The 20,022-nt window shown below is 51.4% G+C and overlaps 7 protein-coding genes across 11 annotated transcripts; 4 read left to right on the forward strand and 3 right to left on the reverse strand.

Moving 5' to 3' along the window:
• Positions 1-21: 21 nt before the first annotated feature.
• Positions 22-4,206, forward strand: PV06_07691 (uncharacterized protein). Its single transcript, XM_016408958.1, has 5 exons — positions 22-336; positions 389-498; positions 550-863; positions 912-1,212; positions 1,261-4,206. Exons 1-5 carry the CDS (start codon positions 293-295, stop codon positions 3,303-3,305), a joined length of 2,814 nt encoding a protein of 937 aa, XP_016260712.1. The 5' UTR covers positions 22-292; the 3' UTR covers positions 3,306-4,206.
• Positions 4,207-4,495: 289 nt separating this feature from the next.
• PV06_07692 (uncharacterized protein) lies at positions 4,496-5,443 on the reverse strand (the record flags this gene model as incomplete). Its single annotated transcript, XM_016408959.1, has 2 exons — positions 4,496-5,004; positions 5,221-5,443. 2 exons carry the CDS (start codon positions 5,441-5,443, stop codon positions 4,496-4,498), a joined length of 732 nt encoding a protein of 243 aa, XP_016260713.1.
• Positions 5,444-6,061: 618 nt separating this feature from the next.
• On the reverse strand, positions 6,062-7,210 carry PV06_07693 (uncharacterized protein; the record flags this gene model as incomplete). Its single annotated transcript, XM_016408960.1, has 3 exons — positions 6,062-6,824; positions 6,877-7,114; positions 7,180-7,210. The coding sequence occupies 3 exons, from the start codon at positions 7,208-7,210 to the stop codon at positions 6,062-6,064; spliced, it is 1,032 nt and encodes a 343-aa protein (XP_016260714.1).
• Positions 7,211-7,831: 621 nt separating this feature from the next.
• Positions 7,832-11,731, forward strand: PV06_07694. Of its 4 annotated transcripts, XM_016408962.1 has the most exons (8): positions 7,832-8,557; positions 8,607-9,763; positions 9,826-9,971; positions 10,042-10,229; positions 10,304-10,368; positions 10,437-10,766; positions 10,826-11,261; positions 11,349-11,731. In XM_016408962.1, exons 2-8 carry the CDS (start codon positions 9,588-9,590, stop codon positions 11,511-11,513), a joined length of 1,506 nt encoding a protein of 501 aa, XP_016260716.1. In that variant the 5' UTR covers positions 7,832-8,557; positions 8,607-9,587; the 3' UTR covers positions 11,514-11,731. The 4 variants fall into 4 exon arrangements, with proteins under 4 accessions (XP_016260716.1, XP_016260715.1, XP_016260717.1 ...); XM_016408961.1 differs by having other exon boundaries at positions 7,832-9,763; XM_016408963.1 differs by having other exon boundaries at positions 7,832-9,971.
• A 217-nt stretch (positions 11,732-11,948) lies between these two features.
• On the forward strand, positions 11,949-13,656 carry PV06_07695 (uncharacterized protein). Its single transcript, XM_016408965.1, has one exon. The coding sequence runs from the start codon at positions 12,309-12,311 to the stop codon at positions 13,566-13,568; it is 1,260 nt and encodes a 419-aa protein (XP_016260719.1). The 5' UTR covers positions 11,949-12,308; the 3' UTR covers positions 13,569-13,656.
• Positions 13,657-14,047: 391 nt separating this feature from the next.
• On the forward strand, positions 14,048-17,062 carry PV06_07696 (the record flags this gene model as incomplete). 2 transcript variants are annotated; one of them, XM_016408966.1, is made up of 4 exons in its annotated part: positions 14,048-14,132; positions 14,190-14,334; positions 14,394-14,780; positions 15,168-17,062. In XM_016408966.1, exons 1-4 carry the CDS (start codon positions 14,115-14,117, stop codon positions 17,060-17,062), a joined length of 2,445 nt encoding a protein of 814 aa, XP_016260720.1. In that variant the 5' UTR covers positions 14,048-14,114. The 2 variants fall into 2 exon arrangements, with proteins under 2 accessions (XP_016260720.1, XP_016260721.1); XM_016408967.1 differs by having other exon boundaries at positions 14,190-14,780.
• A 605-nt stretch (positions 17,063-17,667) lies between these two features.
• On the reverse strand, positions 17,668-20,022 carry PV06_07697 (uncharacterized protein; the record flags this gene model as incomplete). The annotated part of the gene is made up of 1 exon (XM_016408968.1): positions 17,668-20,022. Exon 1 carries the CDS (start codon positions 19,954-19,956, stop codon positions 17,668-17,670), a length of 2,289 nt encoding a protein of 762 aa, XP_016260722.1. The 5' UTR covers positions 19,957-20,022.

Consider the following 20,022-nt stretch of genomic DNA (forward strand, 5'->3'; position numbering starts at 1 on the left):
GACCAACAAGGCTGGGCCTTTAGCCTCGCGGGCTGCGAAAGAATAGTGACCGTTCTGTGAATTGCCCTTCCCGTACGCGAAAAGAACTGTGTCAATGGCATTATCACCATGTCACTGTAATTTTCTTGTAGAATAGCGAGATTTTCGCGGTCTTCTCATGAGCAGTTGATTGTTGTTCTACATGTCAGTCAATGGCGTTTGATCACAAGCGCGCAGCCGCTGTTTTGACCAGAGCACTCGACTTCGAGTCTTCTTCACCCAACACACCCTCACAATTCTATCGATCTTCGTCATGGCTTCGGTGACGTTGGACGCCTCTCTGGTGGAACTTGCCCAGTATGTTCCGTGCGCCGAAGGCTGTGTTGGCAATATCATCTAACTATTGCAGTTTTTTGCCGATGGAAAAAGTGCCAGACAAACTTCATTGTGCCACATGCCAGAAAATCAATCTCGACGCCTACAAAACATCATGTTGTGACGAGTCAATATGCGAGTCTTGTTAGTCAGGTCGCATGTGGGTTGAAAAATTCATGTCTAATTGAACAACAGGTTTTACTCAGTCTTGCGATACCAGTTGCCCCAAATGCGACCACAAGCCATTCACGGCCGACACATGCAAACAACACCGTTCAATGCGAAATACAGTCAAGGCTTGGTTGAAGTTGCAACAGAAAGAAAAGGCAGAGGAACTGGTCAAAACCACTGCTACCGATGAGACTCCACAGTCCAACACGAAACAAGAAAGCCTCGAAGAGAACATTCAGGAGGAGACGCCTGTGGTTGAGCCAACCATAGAACCGCCAGTTAAAGAAGGCGACAGTGAAGACGCGGCTGCTCCTGCTGATATCCTGCCATCGATAGAGGTACATTCATTCACTTCTTTGATTTATTCAATCTCTAACCGCTGCCAGGATCATGACCTCGAAGATGCTGAACACCTAGACGATGACATCGATATTCAAGTAGACCTGGATGATGACCATCGTGAAATACCTTTGCAGCCTGTCAAAAGCATCGAATCTTCTACCGTTGACCAAATTGCGCCTCCGACTGGTCCAAGGGCGCAGGCACGCGAGCAGTTCAACTCGGACTCTGATAACATGGGTGGAATGGATTTTCAGAACATGATGAATGGCATGAACAACATGGACATGAATCAGATGATGCAGATGATGGCGGCTAATGGAATGGGCGGTTTCAATCCAATGATGGGTAAGTTTTCTTCGAAGAATTTCTTCGACATGTGCTGATAATACGCAGGAATGCCTATTGGGATGAATCCAATGTCGTCCGGTATGTTTGGCGGTTTCGGGGGTTCGAAGGGCATGAATGGAATGAATGCTATGAACATGGGAATGAACTTCAATCCAAATCAAGGCATGTTCTGGAATAATCAAAACAACAGTATGTGGCAGAATAATAATGCAAATGCATTTCCGAATGCCATGGGCGGTGACTTTGGCCCAAACTATGGTTTCAATGGCGACTTCCAACAATCTTACTCCAATGGTGATTTCCAAACTGGTTATTATCGTGGCTACGGTCGTGGTCGTGGTCGGGGTCGTGGAGGTTACGGTAGAGGTCGTGGTAACTTCTATCAGTTTTCTCAATTCCAGCAGCAACAGGGATATTTTAACGGCCCCGATCAACACAATATAAGGCCCGTGACAACCGAGGATCGTCCCAATGACACTCCAAACGATCAGAGAAATTCCAACAAGCTCGATGATACGACACACGAAGATGCTGAATTTGCCCCGGGTGGTCAAGACGAGGTCCAAGAAGCTCTTGGAGAAGATTATCAGAAGCAAACGGTCGAGGAGAAGCAGACGGATGATACGGCTACGGCTGCTGATGACACTGCCCCAGAGCTTGTTGACAATGAACAGAAGAATGGGACTGAAGATCAAGCAAGAAGCGAAGAATATGCACCTATTGAGACATTTGAGTCGAGAACAGTGGACCGCAGAGACACTAATGGGGGTGTTGACGCGAAAATGGTCCCGGAAGCTTACAGTGAAGATCTTAAAGGACCCATGCCGCCTCCGACCGCGCCTCTAGGCCCATCAGCCCAATATGGAGTTCGAGGTCATGGTAGATTTTCATCTCGTGGTCGTGGATCGATGTCCATGCCGAATGGACATTTCGCCTCATCAGTAAAGCCGTTCACCCCCCCTGCCGAGGCAAAAGGGGTTGGTATTGTAGGTGCGCCAACAGGTCCTAGAGCGATGCGTGACCCTCCTGCAGCTCCTCCAGCCCCTTCAAGGCCAGATTCACGTACGTCAGGATCAGGTTTTCAGATCATGGGCAGAGCGTCCAAGACACAAGCACCACGATCACGGTCCCGTGAGAGCGAAAGGATCTCAAATCGAGACATTGAGGAAGATGCTATTGAAGATCGATCCAGGAGACCCTCAAGACAAGACAGCTACGCCAACTCGAGGCAAGACGTCGACGAGCAAGACTACCATGACGATCGCGATAAGGACAAGCGATCTAGAAAGTCGAATCGAGCTGACTATGATGACTATGACCGAGACCACCAAGATCTATCTCGACCAGAGTCTATTGACCACAGATTATCAAGACGAAGTCGTGATGAAAAGGACAGGTCATCAAAGTATCGATCATCAAGATCCAGACGATTTGATGAAGTCGATAGTAGCGGCGACTACGAAATGGAAGATCGCGAGGATCACTACGCCGAAAGCAGGAGTAAACACCGGAGCAGCAAGTCTTCAAAGTACGACGAGCGGGAGCGTGACCGAGATGAATACCGACGCGAGAAAGGTCGCGAGCGAGATCGGGATAGGGATCGAGATAGTCATCGGGAGAGAGATGACAAGCCACGCGAACGTGACCGAGACCGCAAACGATCCCGACATGATCGACATCGTGAAGATGAGAAGAATTACAACAACGATTATGACTACGAACACGATACACAAGATCAAGAATCACGGCACCGTTCACGGCGGCACAAAAAGGATCATCATCGTGAGATGGACGATGGGAATGACCGTGTCACGGCTACGAGTACGAACGAGCGCTCATCACATCGGTCGACACCTTCAGTACAACAACATATCAATACGGAGCCAGAGAAGGATCCACATACTCTGGAGCGTGAGGCTAGAAACCGTGAGCGAATGTTGAAAGAGCAACAGCGGCGTGAGAAGGCAGCAAAAGCAGGTGGTGGTGGTGGTGGTGGCGGTGGCGGAGGGCGAAGAGTCACGTACAAATATGAAGATGAGCTTGAGAGAGGGTTGATGGATGGTGAGAGAGCGACTTCACGATGGAGATGAACGAACATCGGATGGTGGAGCGCGCTTAACAACACCAGACGCTGTAGCCATCGAGTTCAAAATCAAATCATGGCCAAAGCTAGAGAAAGTGATTTCTCCATTCATATCTCTCATTAAGCCCATACCCAGCCGGGGCAGAAAAAGACAATCTGGTATTGAGGTGGACAATTTGATCATCACATCAGCCCAACCTTTTCACAATCCATACCGGGAATAGGAAGATGACCAGGAGCTGCAGAAGTCATCCACCGACAGACAGTCATCTCGAGTCACACGGTTCAACAACACTGTACGATCGGCGGGCGGGTGGAGAGGTCCCAACATAGAAGACCCGTAAAGGGGGATGGCCAAAGACGCACCGGAGGAATCAGAAGAAGAACAGCAAAAAGGAAAATAAACAAAAAGAGAAGACAGAATCCTGCCGACGACAGTCGCAATACACGGCCCAAGCCATCATGTTCGGTGTCCGGTGCTACGTACAAGCTCGCGAAAAGAGCCATCCTTACAAGCTCTTACCTCCTCTCACCTCTGTCGGAGCAAATCACAACCAACTTTTCTTGCTTCATTGAGTTGGTTGGTTGTTTTCAGTATTCGATATACACCCCAAAACACACAAGAATTCCTTTTTGATAGAGGGGTAACAACAAACCATGGCATGGCAGGAAGGGCAAGGGAAGGGATGCAAATTGGATGGGAGGAGCCAAAAATCACTCAGTGGTATCTCGGACGGTTGAGTCCTGGCAACATTACTGTACCTGGTACTTTTTCTTTGTTTTCTTTTTTGCTGCCAAAAAGAGAAAAACCGGGGGTGGCCATGGTCTTTGTAGTTGTGTGAGAGCATGCATGCATGTAAGAATACGAAGGAGCAAGAGGTACCTCAGTAATTGAAACTCTCCAATCGTACAGGTACTTAACCTATCTATCTGAGATCAGGACCTGGAAGGTAACACATCATAAATCCCTTGAGACTTTCTACGGATGCCCCTCGTCTCCTTTCTGCGCCAATGTGCACTCTTGATCACTCGTTTGTTGCACAAACATATATACACTCTGGGGTACGAGGTGACACAGGCTACCTACATATCCGGTATCGCGTAAACGCCGGACCAAATGAAGAGTTGGTATCTCGTCTGGGGAAAGACGATTCATGTGGTCAAGTATGTGTGGACGCTCAACAAGCGTTCGAGGTTTCAAGACAAAACAGCAACCAACGCAAACATCCCCACGCCCACTCCGATTGTCGAGACACGGTTTACGAGTCTCGTGCCGGGTGAGGAGCCACTGTGTGACGTCTGACTGGCACCGGCGCCTGCTGACGTCGTCTGGCTTGCACCCCCCTTTCCTGCCGCGCTGGACGTACTGTTCCCGCCGCTGGCAGACGTCGTCGCTGCTGCGGTCTCTTGAGAAGTCGAAGAAGAAGTCGAAGTCGAGGCGGCCGCCGTCGCCGTCAACGTTACGACCCCGCCGTTCGCCGTGACGAGTGCCGAATAGATTTCGTCGCTGCCGTCATTCGCATTGTTCGAGTACGAGTTGCCCCTGTCGAGACCGTTGGATGAAGAGTAGTCGACTCCGGCGCAGTCGGGTCGCCACGATCCCAGGTCGACGCCTTCGTCGACAAAGAAACAGTTGCCTCCGGGGACGAGGAGGCCGGCCGGGGACGAAGCGAGAGGGGAGCAGTCCGATGATGTGTAGATCCGCACTGTTACACAACAACATGTCAACGTGTTTATCAGGACGTACACCTAAAAAGTCCGTACCGATCCAAAAATGATACACCAAACACCACAACAAAAAGAATAAAAGGTACCCGGACGAGGGAGCGATGCTGAAACGTATTGCCGAGCGCAACAGAAAACAGCAAAAATATACAAGCATGACGATGATTGTGGACGAAACAAAACCGAACAAAACTTACATGTACACCCATCATCAATTTGATTCACATACACCGCCACCGTGCCGTTGGGAAGTTGGTGGCATGACGTATCTGCCTGAAGAGCATTCGGATCATTGTAAGACTGAAAAGACGTGCCGGCGTTGCATGAAGAGTGTTCGAAGAATGTAAGCGCGGTGGTGGCACGAGCGACGTGTGGCGCAAGGAACGCCGTGAGTAGAGTTGCGACCTTGATTGCATTCATGGATCGAGACCGGACTCGAAAAAAGTCAGAGGGTGACATTGTAAAAAGGGAATGTGATTAAGTGCTCGTGGCAGGTGCAAGATTCGCGACCGATACTGATGATCAGTAAGGCATTCAGATAGGGAGGTATTTCCAGGTATATGCTGAAACTGAGGTGAGGTGTTTGGTTGCAGGATGAAAGTTTTGTAGAGCTTCCAGTATCTATACCACGCTTCGAGACATGGTAGGTCGACGACGACACCGAAAAACCTGCGTCATGCAGGGATCTTTATTTCTCGCGTGGTCGCGTTCGATAAAGAGATTTGGACATCTCGCGTAAAGAGAGCGAGTATGCACGAGGGTGGTAGGATAGTTGGTCATGGGTATCGTGGACCGCACAGACCGAATGTTTGTAAAATTGGGTATAACTGCCACATGAGTGTTGACACCAGTCAACTGACCCCATTTCCAACGGCCTGAGATTGATCAGCAATCTCACAAGGCTTCTGGAATGTCAATCTCATTCATCAATTCATTGTGCTTTTCGACTTCGGGACCCTTTTTCATTCCTAGCCTTGCAGATAATGCCGCTAATACATAGATTGTTGCTGTTCGTTCCCCCCCTTGCTTCGTATAACATCATCGTCTCCGAGATTTCGTCCACATGGCCACAAACTCCGTCTTGTCCTTAACCCCTAATCCGACTCTTTTGACTCGGCCCAGTCTAGCCAACGCCTCGGCAATCTTGTCTAGAAATGCTCGTTCTTCTTTGGTCGTGGGACCTTCGGAATCTTCACCACCCACAAGCGTGTCCGCGTCACTTCCTGTACCGTCAGATGCCAACGTGTCGAGATAATTTGTTGTGTACGACGATACTTTGGCGACCGCTGGTTCCGGACTTCGCTTTGACGTGTTATACACGGACTCGGCTATACGAATCCTTATGCAATGGCTCGGTCTACTGCACAAATTCCACATAAAGGTGAGGTAGGCATGTGGAATTGGTGTTGTGACATCTGCAGGTGTAAATCTCAGACTGACAGGAAAGACTTTGGTTCTTGGTGGTGTGTTCAAGAGACTGGGGCTCATAGGTAGGATGCCTCTCCCATTGGAAGTGGTACACTCGGGGAACACCACTAGTATGCGATCGGGGTTTCGTGCGACTAGGGCCCCTATATCAACCAATTTGGCACCATCAGGAGGATTCGATTTCGGATGTGTAAATGACCGACATATAGCGGTGAAAAGGGAGATCGGTTCGACGAGTCTGGTATTCGGATATGTCGCTGCATAAATTGGGTCGAAGATAGCAGCCAGATATAAAGCATCGATGGGCGAAGCATGCGAAGATGCTATTACTGACCCAGCCTGAGGTATCCGAGTGCTGTTCTTCGCCAGTGACCTGTGGAATTTAGCACACACACGCCATGTAAGATGGGTGCGCAAACTCATACCCTTTCTTCACTCCATCAATTTGCAAGTCAATCCACCATATCCCAGGGATTCCTAGTATACACCATAACGACGCCTTCCTCCCCAATACGCCTATAGGCATCCATTGTAGAACCAAAAAATATGATATTGCAAACATCAGAAGTAATGGGACTCGGAAGACAAAGAGAAAGGCATGGAAAGGTAGGGCAATGCCGGCGGGTTCGTGAGGAATTGGAAGAAATGGTGCAATGCCAGAGCCTAAGCATACGGGTCAGCAACAGGCAACACAAGTGATTGCTCCTGTGGGCATATCCTAGACATACCTTTGTCGCGGAATTGCGAGAACTTCTCCATGGCGGGCTTGGGAGTGTACCTTGAAAAAAATGGCGAGGCTAGAGATTCAACGGAGGAGTCGGAATATATGAGAAAAGTATCGGAGCATGACCGTCAAAACGATCTTTCCATGAGATAACAAACCCAAGTGCTGGATTGATCCGAGTGGACAAAGAAATCAGCGCAGGCGAACTACCGGTACATGACAATAGAAGGCGCAGTTGGATGATATGGCCAGAGTTGGAGAAGAATCGCGTGTAATACTGTGGCGGATCTAAGATTCATTGGGCATGGTGGGAGAGTAGACTCGATGCAGGACACTGGTTCGTTGGTTTTGATGATACTGAGTTGGGTTGATATGAAGATGAAGAGAAAGAGCAAGACGAAGGATTTTCACATGCTCATGACCGCATCATCCAGTTTCCATTGCAGTCGTAGATAATCGCCGGATTTGGGTCGATGCTTCAGCTTTTGGGCGAGTCTTGGCAGTCAATTAATGACCTTGACACTCTTCACACTACCATTTCCACGAACCTGGCAACTATATTTCTCGGCTTCATGCTGTATACTGGTACAGAATCTACTCGTCGCATCTCTCGCTACCGTACTCATTCGAGTATGTAGTGTCCTCTTCTCCCTGGTCTAGTGTCCTGGTGGGTCAACCCGCGGAACCGTATGTAAGGGACGCTCGGTGGGCACAGAGAAAGTGCTTGTGTGGCATTGTGCAGGGGTCTGTGGCCCGTTGAGAGCCCTTGTCTCCCCTTCTTGTACCATGCAACAATCTTCGGATTTCTCGGGTCACCATGCCGCATGGTCATGTCCCTGTTGGCTCACATCATGCAAGGCGTGCATGGAACACTTTCCAGCCTGCTGGTTTGGCATGTGATAAATACCTCAACGTTGATGCTTCACATGTGTTCGATCACAATCCTGTCTTCACTTACTAGGGATACCTCTCAGCAACCCCTGTTGCTCATTCAATGGCGTGTGCTCCACATCAATGATTGAATGCCTATCTCGAAGTCCTTGTACCATGCGTGGATGATGGGCTTGCGCTGGAGTTCCAAACCGACTGGAACAAGGAGGTGAATGAGGGAGCAATGTTGTATCCCTCCATTCACTGGGAAGGATGAGTGCTTTGGAGGAAACTCGGCTTATTCCTGGTCTTGATGCCCCTCTTCCATACACATGGACCCGAGACAGATACAAGCATCGACAGAGACTTATCGTAAAGGGCGACGTTGCAGTCCTCTCAAGTGTAATTAACAAGGGCCTAATTCCGCGACTTCAGGATTGCAATTCCCCACCCCATTTTGAACGTCATTGAATCCCCTGTCAATACCACACATCGACCACTTGCAAGGATGGGTAAGCTCTTCTACCGATTCACACGTTACCTAGGAGTCTAACCCAGAAGGCGATGACTCTAAATCATGCCGATCCAAATTGATACAAAACAAAATCCCGGCAACGGAGACATCGAACGTGTTGAAGCCGAAAACGAGCAAGGAGTTTGCGGCGTGGGCAGAATATATGGGCGAGGAGAAGGACGAAGCCTTTATCAGTTGGAAGAAGAGGATGGTGGAAAATGATTCTGCTCTAAAGAAGAAATGATCATTTGCGGCACCGATGCATTTCGAAGCTGAAGGAAAAGTTCTATCGCAAAGAGCCCCAACCAGGCAAATTGTTGAAGCCTCTTGGAAGAGACTGGTAATGGGAAATACTGCAGCCTTCCGACCATCGCACAAGCAAAGCGATATTTGTACAAGGCACTCCACCACTATTTTCGCCCTCATGACTTATTTCTACTGACAAGGCATTTATCGTCTCAACTGCTCCATCCGCCCGCGCTTTCAAAGAACTTCAACATCTATCTGCGAAAATCTCGGCGTGCACCATACGAGCGTCTTTTGACCAAAGCTCAACTTGCCGTCCAAACATTAGGCGTTCTGGGCGTAGTACGTTTTCCTACCCAATCTTCCGACATGCTTCTGTCTGCCGGAAGCGGTTGCACTGGTGATGGGCCGCGGGACTTTGCCAGGTCCGAGACTTTACACCCTTTAACCCTACTGTGCAGGGTCATCCAGAAACAAACCCACAAACCAACGTGGCGAGAGGAATTCATCATCACCACATAAAATGATAGGTCGATGCATCAACTACCTACACAAACAGCGTTCTCGATTCCTCCACTCCCCACACTTTTGCCCCGGGATTGGGTGTATGACCACTCATTCGGCCCGCGGATCGAAACTGGAGCCTTGAGCAAGTTCCGGGGAAGCGAGGGACGCCACATCTCAGATCCATGGAACGAGTAATGGCCGTGCGATCTGTATAAGAGCATTGATGACCCTCGAGAAGAAGTACTGTGCAAGGCTTTCCTTCCACCTTGGAAAACATGACCAACTCTCCACACAAATCCACGACGGACATGGATTCCAACATGCTTCGACGAAGCCAACTAGAGGCTGACCTTGACAAAGGCACTGGTGTCTATATCGAGACAGATAAGCAGACCAATGACGCTCTGGAATATTTGACGCCGGAGCAGGAGGCCCTCCTAGGGCGAGCAATGTGTGTGGCCGAGCTTCCACTTCTGCAGGGTTGGTTTGAACACTAACCTGATGTCTGAACAGGCGAAAGGTCGACCTGCGCTTGGTGCCCATCCTGGGCGGCCTGTATGTCTTCTCTCTGGTCGACCGAAACAACTTTGGAGGTGCACGTGTTGCTGGGCTGGACGAGGCGACGGATCTGGAAGTGTCCAACAGGTCTTCCATTGCCAGTGAGTAAATTGGATCTAGCGTCAAAGTCGCAGAGGATGTATAGAAAAGCTACTGACTTCCCTTTTCCAGTCTTGGTTTTCTACGTCGGCTATGTCATCTGGATGCTCCCGTCAAACCTCGCTCTGCAGAGAGTTGGCCCTGCCAACTGGCTGTCTGCCCTGTGCGTTACTTGGGGAATCGTCACGTTATGTGTAGGCTTCGTCAGAGATTGGAGAGTTCTCTCAGTGTTGAGAGTCGTGTTGGGTTGTGTGGAAGCGGTTCGTGCAGTCAATGAACATGGCCGGCAAAGAGCCGGTTGAATTGATACTCCAGGCAGTGCTGACATTGCTAGGGCCTCTTTCCTGGTGCAATATACTTGCTGTCTTCTTGGTATCGAAAGTACGACTATCAGAAGAGGTATGTCGACAATATGCCAGATCAGACGGCACCGTGATCCCATGGGCTAACTCTGGCGACTTACGCAGAGCGGCCGGTTACTACTTGATTGGGCAAATGATCTCATCCTTCGGTAACATCCTCGCGTACGGCTTGACTCAAATTGCCCACAATCCCGAGCGCGATGGATGGAAGTGGATTTTCATCGTAGAAGGGGCACTTACCATCGGATTTGGAGTCCTTGCATGGTTTGTCATACCAGATATGCCCTACAATGTCGAAAAGAACAAATGGTTGAGCACCGAAGAGAAGGATGTAGTCAAGCAGAGCCTGCTAAAGGACCGTGGAGACTTTGAAGAAAGTAAGGTCACCTGGAAGGTTATCAAGTCGATTCTGAAAAGGCCACACATGTGGGCATTGTGGGTTACATCCGACTCGTGCTGGGCACAGAATAAGAAGAAAGCTAATTGAGTCTCAGTGCAATCCTTGCCCTAGCTGGCGCAGCTGGGTCGTACAGCTTCCTCCTATTCCTGCCCATCATCTTCCGAAAATCTCTTGGATACTCGATGCAGCTGTCCCTGATTCTCACGGCACCTCCGGCGGCCTTCGCCACGATGTACGCCTTTGGCTTGTCCTGGGCTTCAGACAAGATTCGTTTGCGAGGATACTTCGTTCTTGGGCATTGCACCATCACCATCGTCGGTCTTTGCATGATAGCATTCCCGTCATCGGGCCCAACTCGTTTTGCTGGTTCCTTTCTGGGTCAGGCTGGATGCAGTGCGATGCTGATCTCTGCAAACGCCTGGGGAATGAACAACATCAGGACAGATGCAGAAAGGAATGTTTATTCTGCATGGGTGACTGGTATTTCTGCCATCGGTGGCATCTATTCTGCCTTGGTGTTCCGGCAACAGGTAAGACCGTGCGGCACCGCCGCCGAAACACTTTTTTTCTTCACCCTCCAACTGAATCTTTGGACTGATACCAGATGCCGTTTTCAGGATTCTCCAAGATACGTCCCTGGTGTGGTTGCCGTGGGTGCCATGGTTCTTTTCACGCTTATCCTGGTTGCCCTGACCATCATCTGGATGCGGTGGATGAATCGCAAGGCCGATCAGGGCAAGCTCCTCATTGAGGGATCTAGAACCTTCAGGTACATCATTTGATCCGTGTGACTGGTCCTCCAGCCTTAGCAATTGCAATGGAGAGATGAAGATTTGTATGTTGGCGCAGACCATAGATGTGGATGCTAGCAGGTGATCGATCCCTGCATGCTAGACGTTAGTAGACTATTTGATGGAGGGCCTACGTTGATCGCAAGGAAGTATCAATAGTAGTCGCAATGCTCCATGAAAGGGAAATACATGTCATCCAGACCTACTATCCCGTTGCCGATGAGACAGAACCTCTACAGTGCCCTTGCGTAGCTATCGAACATGAATGTTCCGCGGTCCGAGAACCATCGGGCTGGGACGAGGAGACCCGCGGTTCCAAGCGAGCGAGAATCAGGAGAAGCATCAGCCAGAGGTGGTTGTCGGCAGATGTCAGTTGATACCTTAGGTCGGTATGCTCTAGTGGGGATAAATGTTTGAGTGGCCTTTCTATTTATTTCCATCTTTCCCAGCCTCTAGGGGCGACGATGAGGTTGCCCGACGAAGTTGCCCGATGAGGTTTGCCGACGTTTCTGGGAGGTCCAAACGACTGGAGAAGAAGATGATTTCATGGGGCTGTTTGCGGCCTTCGCCGACGATGCCCAACATCTTCTCCTCATCATTGCATTGTATGTAGCCAAAGGGCGGGATTGTCCACCTTCCTCATTCAGCTTGTGAGTTATTTCTGGACTACTTCAATTCTTCCAGAATTGTTCTGGCAAGACTCAGAACTTGTACTCTAAAGACAGGAAAATCTTCGAAGTATTGAACAGTTATACGAAAGACCAGTTGAGCATCACTGACAATATCATGCCTTCAACACTCGATTTACAGGCCACCAGGGCACAATTCCCTGCCTTGGCTCAAAAGCAGGTCTTTATGGACAATGCCGGAGGGTCACAGGTCCTCAAGACGGTCATAGATTCCATCTCGACATACCTTTCTTCGACCAATGTCCAGCTGGGAGCATCTTATCCTGTATCTCAAACCTCGACAAGCAAATTCAACCAAGGTTACCTGGCAGGTGCAAAGTATATCAACGCGTCTCCCAACGAGGTCGTCTTTGGCCCGTCAACGACACAGTTGTTTCGAAACCTGTCCATAGCTCTCAAGATCGAGCCTGGCTCGGAGATCGTCCTGTCGAATCTCGACCACGAGGCAAACCTGGCACCCTGGGTCCAACTGGCGGAATGGAAGGGACTGACGGTCAAGTGGTGGATCCCAACCAAAAACACCAATTCAAACCCGAGGTTGGAGCCGGATGATCTCAAGGCGCTTCTGACTCCCAAGACACGCTTGGTCTGCTGCACGCACACCTCGAACATCTTGGGCACGGTTACAGACGTTGCGAGTCTCTCCAGGGTCATCCGGGAGACCAACCCAAACACGTTGTTTTGCGTCGACGCGGTGGCCTATGCTCCACATGCGCCGGTCGATGTTAAGGCCTTCGGTGTTGATTTCTACTCATTCTCATGGTACAAGGTGTATGGGCCGCACGTCTCGATGTTGTACGTTAGCGACAAGGCCAAGAACGAATTGCAGAGCCTGGGACACTATTTCAAATCGAGGGACACGCTGGAAGAAATGCTCGGTCTCGCGGCCGGAAGTTATGAGTGCACACAGGCCATACCACAGGTCGCCGAGTATATCGACAAAGTCGGCTGGGACGCAGTTTCCCGGCAGGAGCAGGAAATCCAAGAAATACTGTTGTCATATCTGAGGTCCAAGCCGGATACGATCAAAATATACGGAGAACCTTCGTCGGACAGGAAACTTCGAGTCCCGGTGATCAGTTTCAGAGTCAAGGGCCAAAGTTCGATCGGCATCATTGATGCGATAGAGGCGCGGTCGGACTTTGGGTGTCGAAATGGCCACTTCTACAGCAAGAGGTTGTGTGAGAAGGTATTGGGCATACCAGATGCGGACGATGGAGTGATTAGGTGTTCTCTGCTCCATTACAACACAGCCGAGGAGGTGAAGGGGTTGGTCAAGGTGTTGGACGAAGTAATCACTGAAGGTGCCGGGAAAAGCGTCCAGGATCCACAAAGGAAAAACATTGCAGATTGGTAAACGATTGCGACTTTTCACACAAGCATGACGATATCTGTTGATCTAGATAGTGAATGACACACAATCAGAAGCCAGAGTCTCAAGATGATCCCAATTCAACAAGTGTGTCTCACACGACGAGTCAAGATGAAAAAAGACGAAGCGTTACAAGTGGAAGATGTCACCGGTCACTTTGTAATTTTGAAAGGTGTGGAAGAGAGTAGAGTGCTATAAACGGAGGATGAGGTGCGAACGTCAACATTTTAACCGACTGCAAGCGTTCCAATAAATAGCAATCATGGTTCAAGATTGATTTGTATCGTGACAATTATCTGTCGTGGTGGCTGTTCTCGCTTCTCGAGCCCGCGTTGGACCGTGATTGGGTAGGAGGCGATGTTTACTTCTAACCCCTTCGGTACTAGTTCCATATCAACGAATCCCGGGGACAATCAACTCCATGGCGGCAACATATTCACCCATATCTAAATGATACAGTGAAAAAGCGATGGCTGTTTGATGTTATTTTGGTGACTTTGTTGATTGAAGCACTGGATTACAGGTATCATAATGGCTGACACCGAGAACGTATGAGCGCAACCCCAGGGTCAAAACTTGCATTTGTTGACAATAATGGAATCGCAGTTTGTTTCTCAACTCCCACAGCCTGCTCGCCATGGGCTCCCATCACCTCAGAAGCACTTATCAGAGCTGAGCTCATCGGCAAGCAACTCTCGAAGTGCCATGCCTCCTCCTGGCTTCGCTAGCCACAAGCGCCAGGGATCCAACTGTTTGTCCTAGACCAGAAGAGAAAGAGACGGGGAGATAGATGCTGATAAACATCCACAGTGCCCGAACCGGCCGCGAAACGCAAGACTCTTGTTGAACGCGCGGGCGAGCCTCCGAGAATACCACCGGCTGCACCTCGATCGAATGCGGCTCTGAGCTCTGCAGTCATGTCTACAGTTCATGGCCGCAGCAATCCGTCTTCTTTTTCCCAATCTTACCGGAGCAATTCGAATCAATCGAGAAACACATCCAACTCTACAACGTCTTCATCATTCTCGATGAGTGTAGGCAGCGGCATCCGACCATCGGGTCTACGACCGGTATCGAGTCTCGCCCGACCCAAATCATCACTGGCGAAAGAGCGAGGGACGAGAATGGCCAACCCAAGGCCAACGACGTCGATGGATACCCGAGCTGAAAACCAAGAAGGACCCAATAACAATAAACGTATGATTGATTTTTCCGATCCCCAATTAAACTTCACTCCCCGTGCCCCCATGAACCCCTCGAGGACTGCCGTGTATATGCCCAAGAGAGACGCACGGAACATCTCCCCCATGAGATGCACAGGATCATCGAACCATCCCCAGGTACTTCGACGAGAGAACTCGAGAGCCTTTTCACTCACCGCTCAGATGGCGGAATTGTCTTTGTTTCCCGAGACTCCCAAGTCGAAGGCGCGTTCGGGAAGCCCTTCCAAAGTCCCTAGGCCATCCCCGAGAGTGCCCAAGGCTCTGGGGAAATCAGTGTTCAGTCCTCCGCCGTTTCCCAAGAGCACGCCGTCTCCTCGTAAAAACAAAACAGGACAAAAGCTGACCAAGTATTCTGATCTAGAAGCCTGGGATCCCGAAGAACAATACAGCAATATGGAAAGAATGTACGAAGACGTGTGCAAGCACTACAAGCAAGCGATGGAAGACAACGTGGAGGCTAAGGAGGCCAACCATGCTTACAAGTCCACCCTTGCCGGCCTAGAACAGGAGCGAAAAGAACTCACAGAAAACGTGATATCGCTTAGGTGCGAGTTGGAAACGACGAAATTCCGACTCGAGACCGCCGAACGAGCGAAGACCGAGGCCCAGCGCGACAACGAGGAAGAAATCGAGGACGTCAAGCGTGAGCATCGAATCGAGTGCGAAAATATCCGTCAAGCACATCGTCAAGACATGGAGCGACTAAAATCGGATCATCGGGATGAGTTGCGAGAGTTGAAAAAGAGACTGGAAGATGAGCTTGAAGATGAACGGACACAACGACTCCAAGCAATAAGCCAAGTCTCCACTCAAGGGGCGTTGGAAAAGCAGAGACATCAAATGGACCTTGAGGCCAAAGAGCAAGAGATCAGAAATATCGGATCTGAAATTGAGAGGTTGAAGGCCGATCTTGCTCGAGAGAAGACACTCAATGACGACCTACGGCAGAATTTGAGCTCTGCCGGAGCCAACGCGACGACCATGGAGAATGCTCGACAAGCACTACAAGCCAAGATCGATTACCTTGAATCGGATAGCAAATCTCAGTCGGAAGCATACGCCATGATGGAGAAGAGAATGAATGCGGCTCTAGAAAAAGCGACCGAATGCGAAGAAAAGTTGCGAAAGGAGGAAATGCTTCGACGGAAGCTACACAACCAAGTTCAGGAACTCAAAGGCAATATTCGAGTGTTTTGTCGTGTACGACCATCCAATGGAGACGAAGCTGAAGGGACGGCCAAGTTCAACTTTCCCGAGTCGGACGATGACCCGAAAGATATCGAGGTCAAGGGACCAGAAGAAACCAACAGCTTGGGCAAGGTCACGACGAAAACACATCAATTCTCTTTCGACCGAGTCTTTGCGCCGTCGAGCAACAATGCCGAGATCTTTGAAGAGATCAGCCAACTCATCCAATCGGCTCTTGATGGTTATAATGTCTGTATTTTCGCGTACGGACAGACTGGATCCGGCAAGACTTTTACAATGTCGTCCGAAGACGGTATGATCCCACAGGCTCTGCGGCAGATTTATAGCACGAGCAAAGAGCTAGAGGGCAGGGGATGGAGCTACACGATGGAAGGCAGCTTTGTCGAAGTATACAACGAGGAGTTGCGAGATCTTTTGGGCAAGGACGGTGAGCACAACACCAAAAGACACGAGATCCGCCACGACATGGCAACGTGTGAAACGACCATCACCGACGTGACGACGCTCGCCCTCGACAGTCAAGAACAGGTCGAGGGTATCCTGGCGCAAGCAATGTCTCGAAGATCCGTGGCGGCGACAAAGGCCAACGAACGGAGCAGCCGAAGTCACTCGGTTTTCATCCTCAAGTTGACCGGCCACAATTCCATCACCGGTAAACGGTGCAAGGGGACGCTCAACCTGGTGGACCTGGCGGGTTCGGAACGACTCACCCACTCACAGGTCGAAGGGGCCAGACTCAAGGAGACCCAAAACATCAACAAGTCGTTGTCTTGCCTGGGGGACGTCATTGGTGCCTTGGGCCAGCAACAGCAGAGTCAACAACAGCGAGAGCAACAGACCGGGTCCGGCGGCGGACACATCCCTTACCGGAACAGCAAACTGACCTACCTCTTACAATTCAGCCTGGGAGGCAACAGCAAGACGTTGATGTTTGTCATGGTGGCGCCGGAGAAGAAGTGCCTCTCGGAGACCATCACCAGCCTCAAGTTCGCCGACAAGGTGAGTCGGACGAGGATCGGTGTGGCGAGGAAGACCGGCGGGAGGTGATGTGGGTTGAGGGGGGGAGGGGGTGGTTTTTGAGATGAGAGACCGTGACCACATGTCTCGATGAAGGGGTCCGTCGCAGGTGTGACAGCGGGACTGCTCTTTTCCAAAGGGCGGGCTCCAAGGGGCGGGCGCGCGCGGTCACGTCGACGCTCATCGGGACCTGGGAGGTGCTACCTTATCTTGGATGGGCTCTACTTTTACTTTTTCTCTTGGGGGGTGTTCTTGGTGTTTTTTTTTCTGGTTTTGGGTATGTCCGTGTTACAACCTCCTTGCCCTCCAAAGGTACCTACAGAGACCACTTGGGTACCTCGGACAGGGGGCTACCTTTACCCAAGATACCTTTTTACGAAATGAACAAAATGACCATGATGATTGACATTTGGATAAAAAAAGAGTCTGATGGATGGTATAGTGGTTGTCCAAGCCACGTCCCATTTTTTGTATCTTGATAACTTTTAGGACTTGTTTGGCCGGTGACAATTGGGTTTTTGTATCATTGAATTCGTACTTTGTGTGTATTATTGCAGAGTACTCACCGACAAACACTCGACGACATTTCCCAAAAATTCTCCGTTGTCGGTTCGTGCCACATCGGATTAGTGATCTCACAATTTCGACCCCCGTCCGGTCGTCGTCGCCGTCGTCTTGCCCGTTTCCCTCACGATCCCCCTCGAGATGTACTCCGCGATGCCCATGTTGGTGATCATGGGGTTCACGCCGCTCGCCGAGGGGAACACGCTGGCGTCGGCGACGTACAAGCCACCGTCCACGCCCCAGACCTTGCCGTGCGCGTCCACCACGCCGGTCTGGGGCGACGGACTCATGCGGCACGTGCCCATCTGGTGGGCGGACCCGAGCATGTACGGGTCCGGCACGGTGAGGCCGGTCGTGCGGACGACGCCGAGCCACTCCGTAAACGACCTCTCGTCCTCGTCCTCTTTCTTCCCTGGCCGTGACGACGACGACGGCCTCACCCATCTCGGCACCCGGGCGTGCCCCGTGTCGATCTCCACCGCGCCCATGACGAAACACACCCTCGCGGCGGCGATCTGACCCTCGAGGACATGGCCCCTGTCCCGCGCGCTGGGCACGTACGTGATCCTGGCCCTCTTCCGCTCCGGGTCCTTGGGGTCGATGTACACGCGCCCCGGGTCCGCGTCCCTCGTGATGGAGATGAAGCCCGTGGAGAAGCCGTACTTGGCCGCGTTGACCCTGAACTCGAGTGCCGGGTCGAAAACGTCGTCGGAGGCCCCACCGGCCGGGACGCGGGACGGGAGAACCAAGAGTCCAAACGCCGGGGTGCTGAAGATGGTTTCGAGCTTGGGCCCGTGGTTCGCACCGTCCTGGTTCTGGTGCTCCGTGACGGCGACCGTGAGGATGCTGCCCTCCCAAGGGTTCGTCCTTTCCGGCCACACCGACCACACTTGGCCTGTCGGGTGCAGGTGGAGGTTCGCGCCGATGTTTGGATTCTTGAGTCCAGACCTCAGGAGGACGAGGGGGGAGTTCAGAGTCCCCGCGGCGAGAACGACACGCTCCGCGGAGACGTGCAGGGTCCGCTTCGTCTGACGGTCGCGGGACGTCCAGAGCACCTTGACGCCCGTCGCCACCTTTCTATTGCCTTTCTGTGAGAATATGATCTCTTCGGCAAAGGCACCTTCGATGAACTCGGCTCCGTGCACGCCCGCGTCAGGAAGCCAGCAGTTCGCGGGGCCTTGCTTGGTCGTACTGGGGCACCCGTACGAGCAGTATCCGCAATTGTGCTTTTTGGCGGCAGTGTTTTGCGGGACAATCTCGACGGCCATGCCGAGACGGCGGGCGCCTTCGAGAAGGGTCTTGTTTGCGACGTTGTGCTCTATGTTGGCGAGGGTAGCGGGGTCAGTCGTGCTCGACACGCCCATGCGACCACACACGGTATCGAGACAGTCTTGGAATTCGGACGAGAGGAAGTGCGGGAGGCCACCGTCGGACCATTCTTTGCGCACGGCGTACTGGGGTTGCAGGCTCGCGGACCAGTTTACCGTGCCACCTCCTCCGAGAGTGCTGCCGGCGAGAACCACGATGTTATTGTCGTCGGCTGCTATCATGCCACCATTTTCCATCAAATGTTCTCCTGCTTCGGGGGCGCTCATGGGGAAGTGAGACGAGGGGAAATGGTAACCCTTTTCGAGAATGAGACATTTCAAGCCTGCCCGAGAAAGGTGCGAGGCAACTACGCCTGCGCCGCAGCCGGAGCCGACGATGACGACATCTGTCGAGAGGTGAGTCGGCGTGGCCGGGGATGTGAAGTCGTGGAATTTGAAATCATAACTGTCGTTGCGTTCAATGTGTCTGGGGACGGAGGGAAAGTCGATTACCTGCGGGAGAGTGGGTGACGTGGTAGACCAGGCCATTCTCGCGAGGCCATCCATGGAGCGGTAGATGGCACGGAGCAAGGGCAGTCGAGCGGTGGACCAGCCATTGACGATGCGTGTTCGAGTGGCCAGATCTTGTGTCTGAATGGGGGATGAGTATCCCGTGAGGAGGTATGAGCCGATGGTGGTGTTGAGAGCTGAGAAGATGAAGGCCAGGCCTTGGGCGTCGGTCGGCGGGATGTACAACTTGAACTTGCGGATCACTGTCTCTCGAAAAGCCGGGGAAGCGACGATATCCTCGGACAGGTACGCTCGAGCAAGCTTGTCGGAGGCGCCCTCGGGGAGGTACGGCTTGATTCGAGAGACGGCGCTTTCTAGCTGCTCCTTCGATACGTTGGATCCAGCTACTATCGAAGGCACTGTGACCTCCAAGATGGAAAACAGTGTCTCCAATTGGGTCTCTGTAAAGACTTCTGTTGCGGGTGCTTGGAAGAGAGGAGAAGGGAGAGAGGCCAGGCTCGAGGAGTTGATCATTTGCGACATGTTGGGCGCGTGTCGGGACTTTTGTGGTGTGAATCGTGGGAGGAGGAAGTCGAGGAGTTCGTAAGG

Source organism: Exophiala oligosperma (genome assembly GCF_000835515.1).
Source record: "Exophiala oligosperma strain CBS 72588 unplaced genomic scaffold supercont1.7, whole genome shotgun sequence".
NCBI classification, from domain to species: Eukaryota; Fungi; Ascomycota; class Eurotiomycetes; order Chaetothyriales; family Herpotrichiellaceae; genus Exophiala; species Exophiala oligosperma.

Coding starts and splice junctions, on each gene's coding strand:
- PV06_07691 (XM_016408958.1), top strand. CDS start 293: ATGGCTTCGGTGACGTTGGACGCCTCTCTGGTGGAACTTGCCCA. Junction 499..549: donor CGAGTCAATATGCGAGTCTT/GTTAGTCAGGTC, acceptor ATTGAACAACAG/GTTTTACTCAGTCTTGCGAT. Junction 864..911: donor ATATCCTGCCATCGATAGAG/GTACATTCATTC, acceptor AACCGCTGCCAG/GATCATGACCTCGAAGATGC.
- PV06_07694 (XM_016408961.1), top strand. CDS start 9,588: ATGACCAACTCTCCACACAAATCCACGACGGACATGGATTCCAACATG. Junction 9,764..9,825: donor GCCCTCCTAGGGCGAGCAAT/GTGTGTGGCCGA, acceptor ATGTCTGAACAG/GCGAAAGGTCGACCTGCGCT. Junction 9,972..10,041: donor CAACAGGTCTTCCATTGCCA/GTGAGTAAATTG, acceptor TCCCTTTTCCAG/TCTTGGTTTTCTACGTCGGC.
- PV06_07695 (XM_016408965.1), top strand. CDS start 12,309: ATGCCTTCAACACTCGATTTACAGGCCACCAGGGCACAATTCCCTGCC.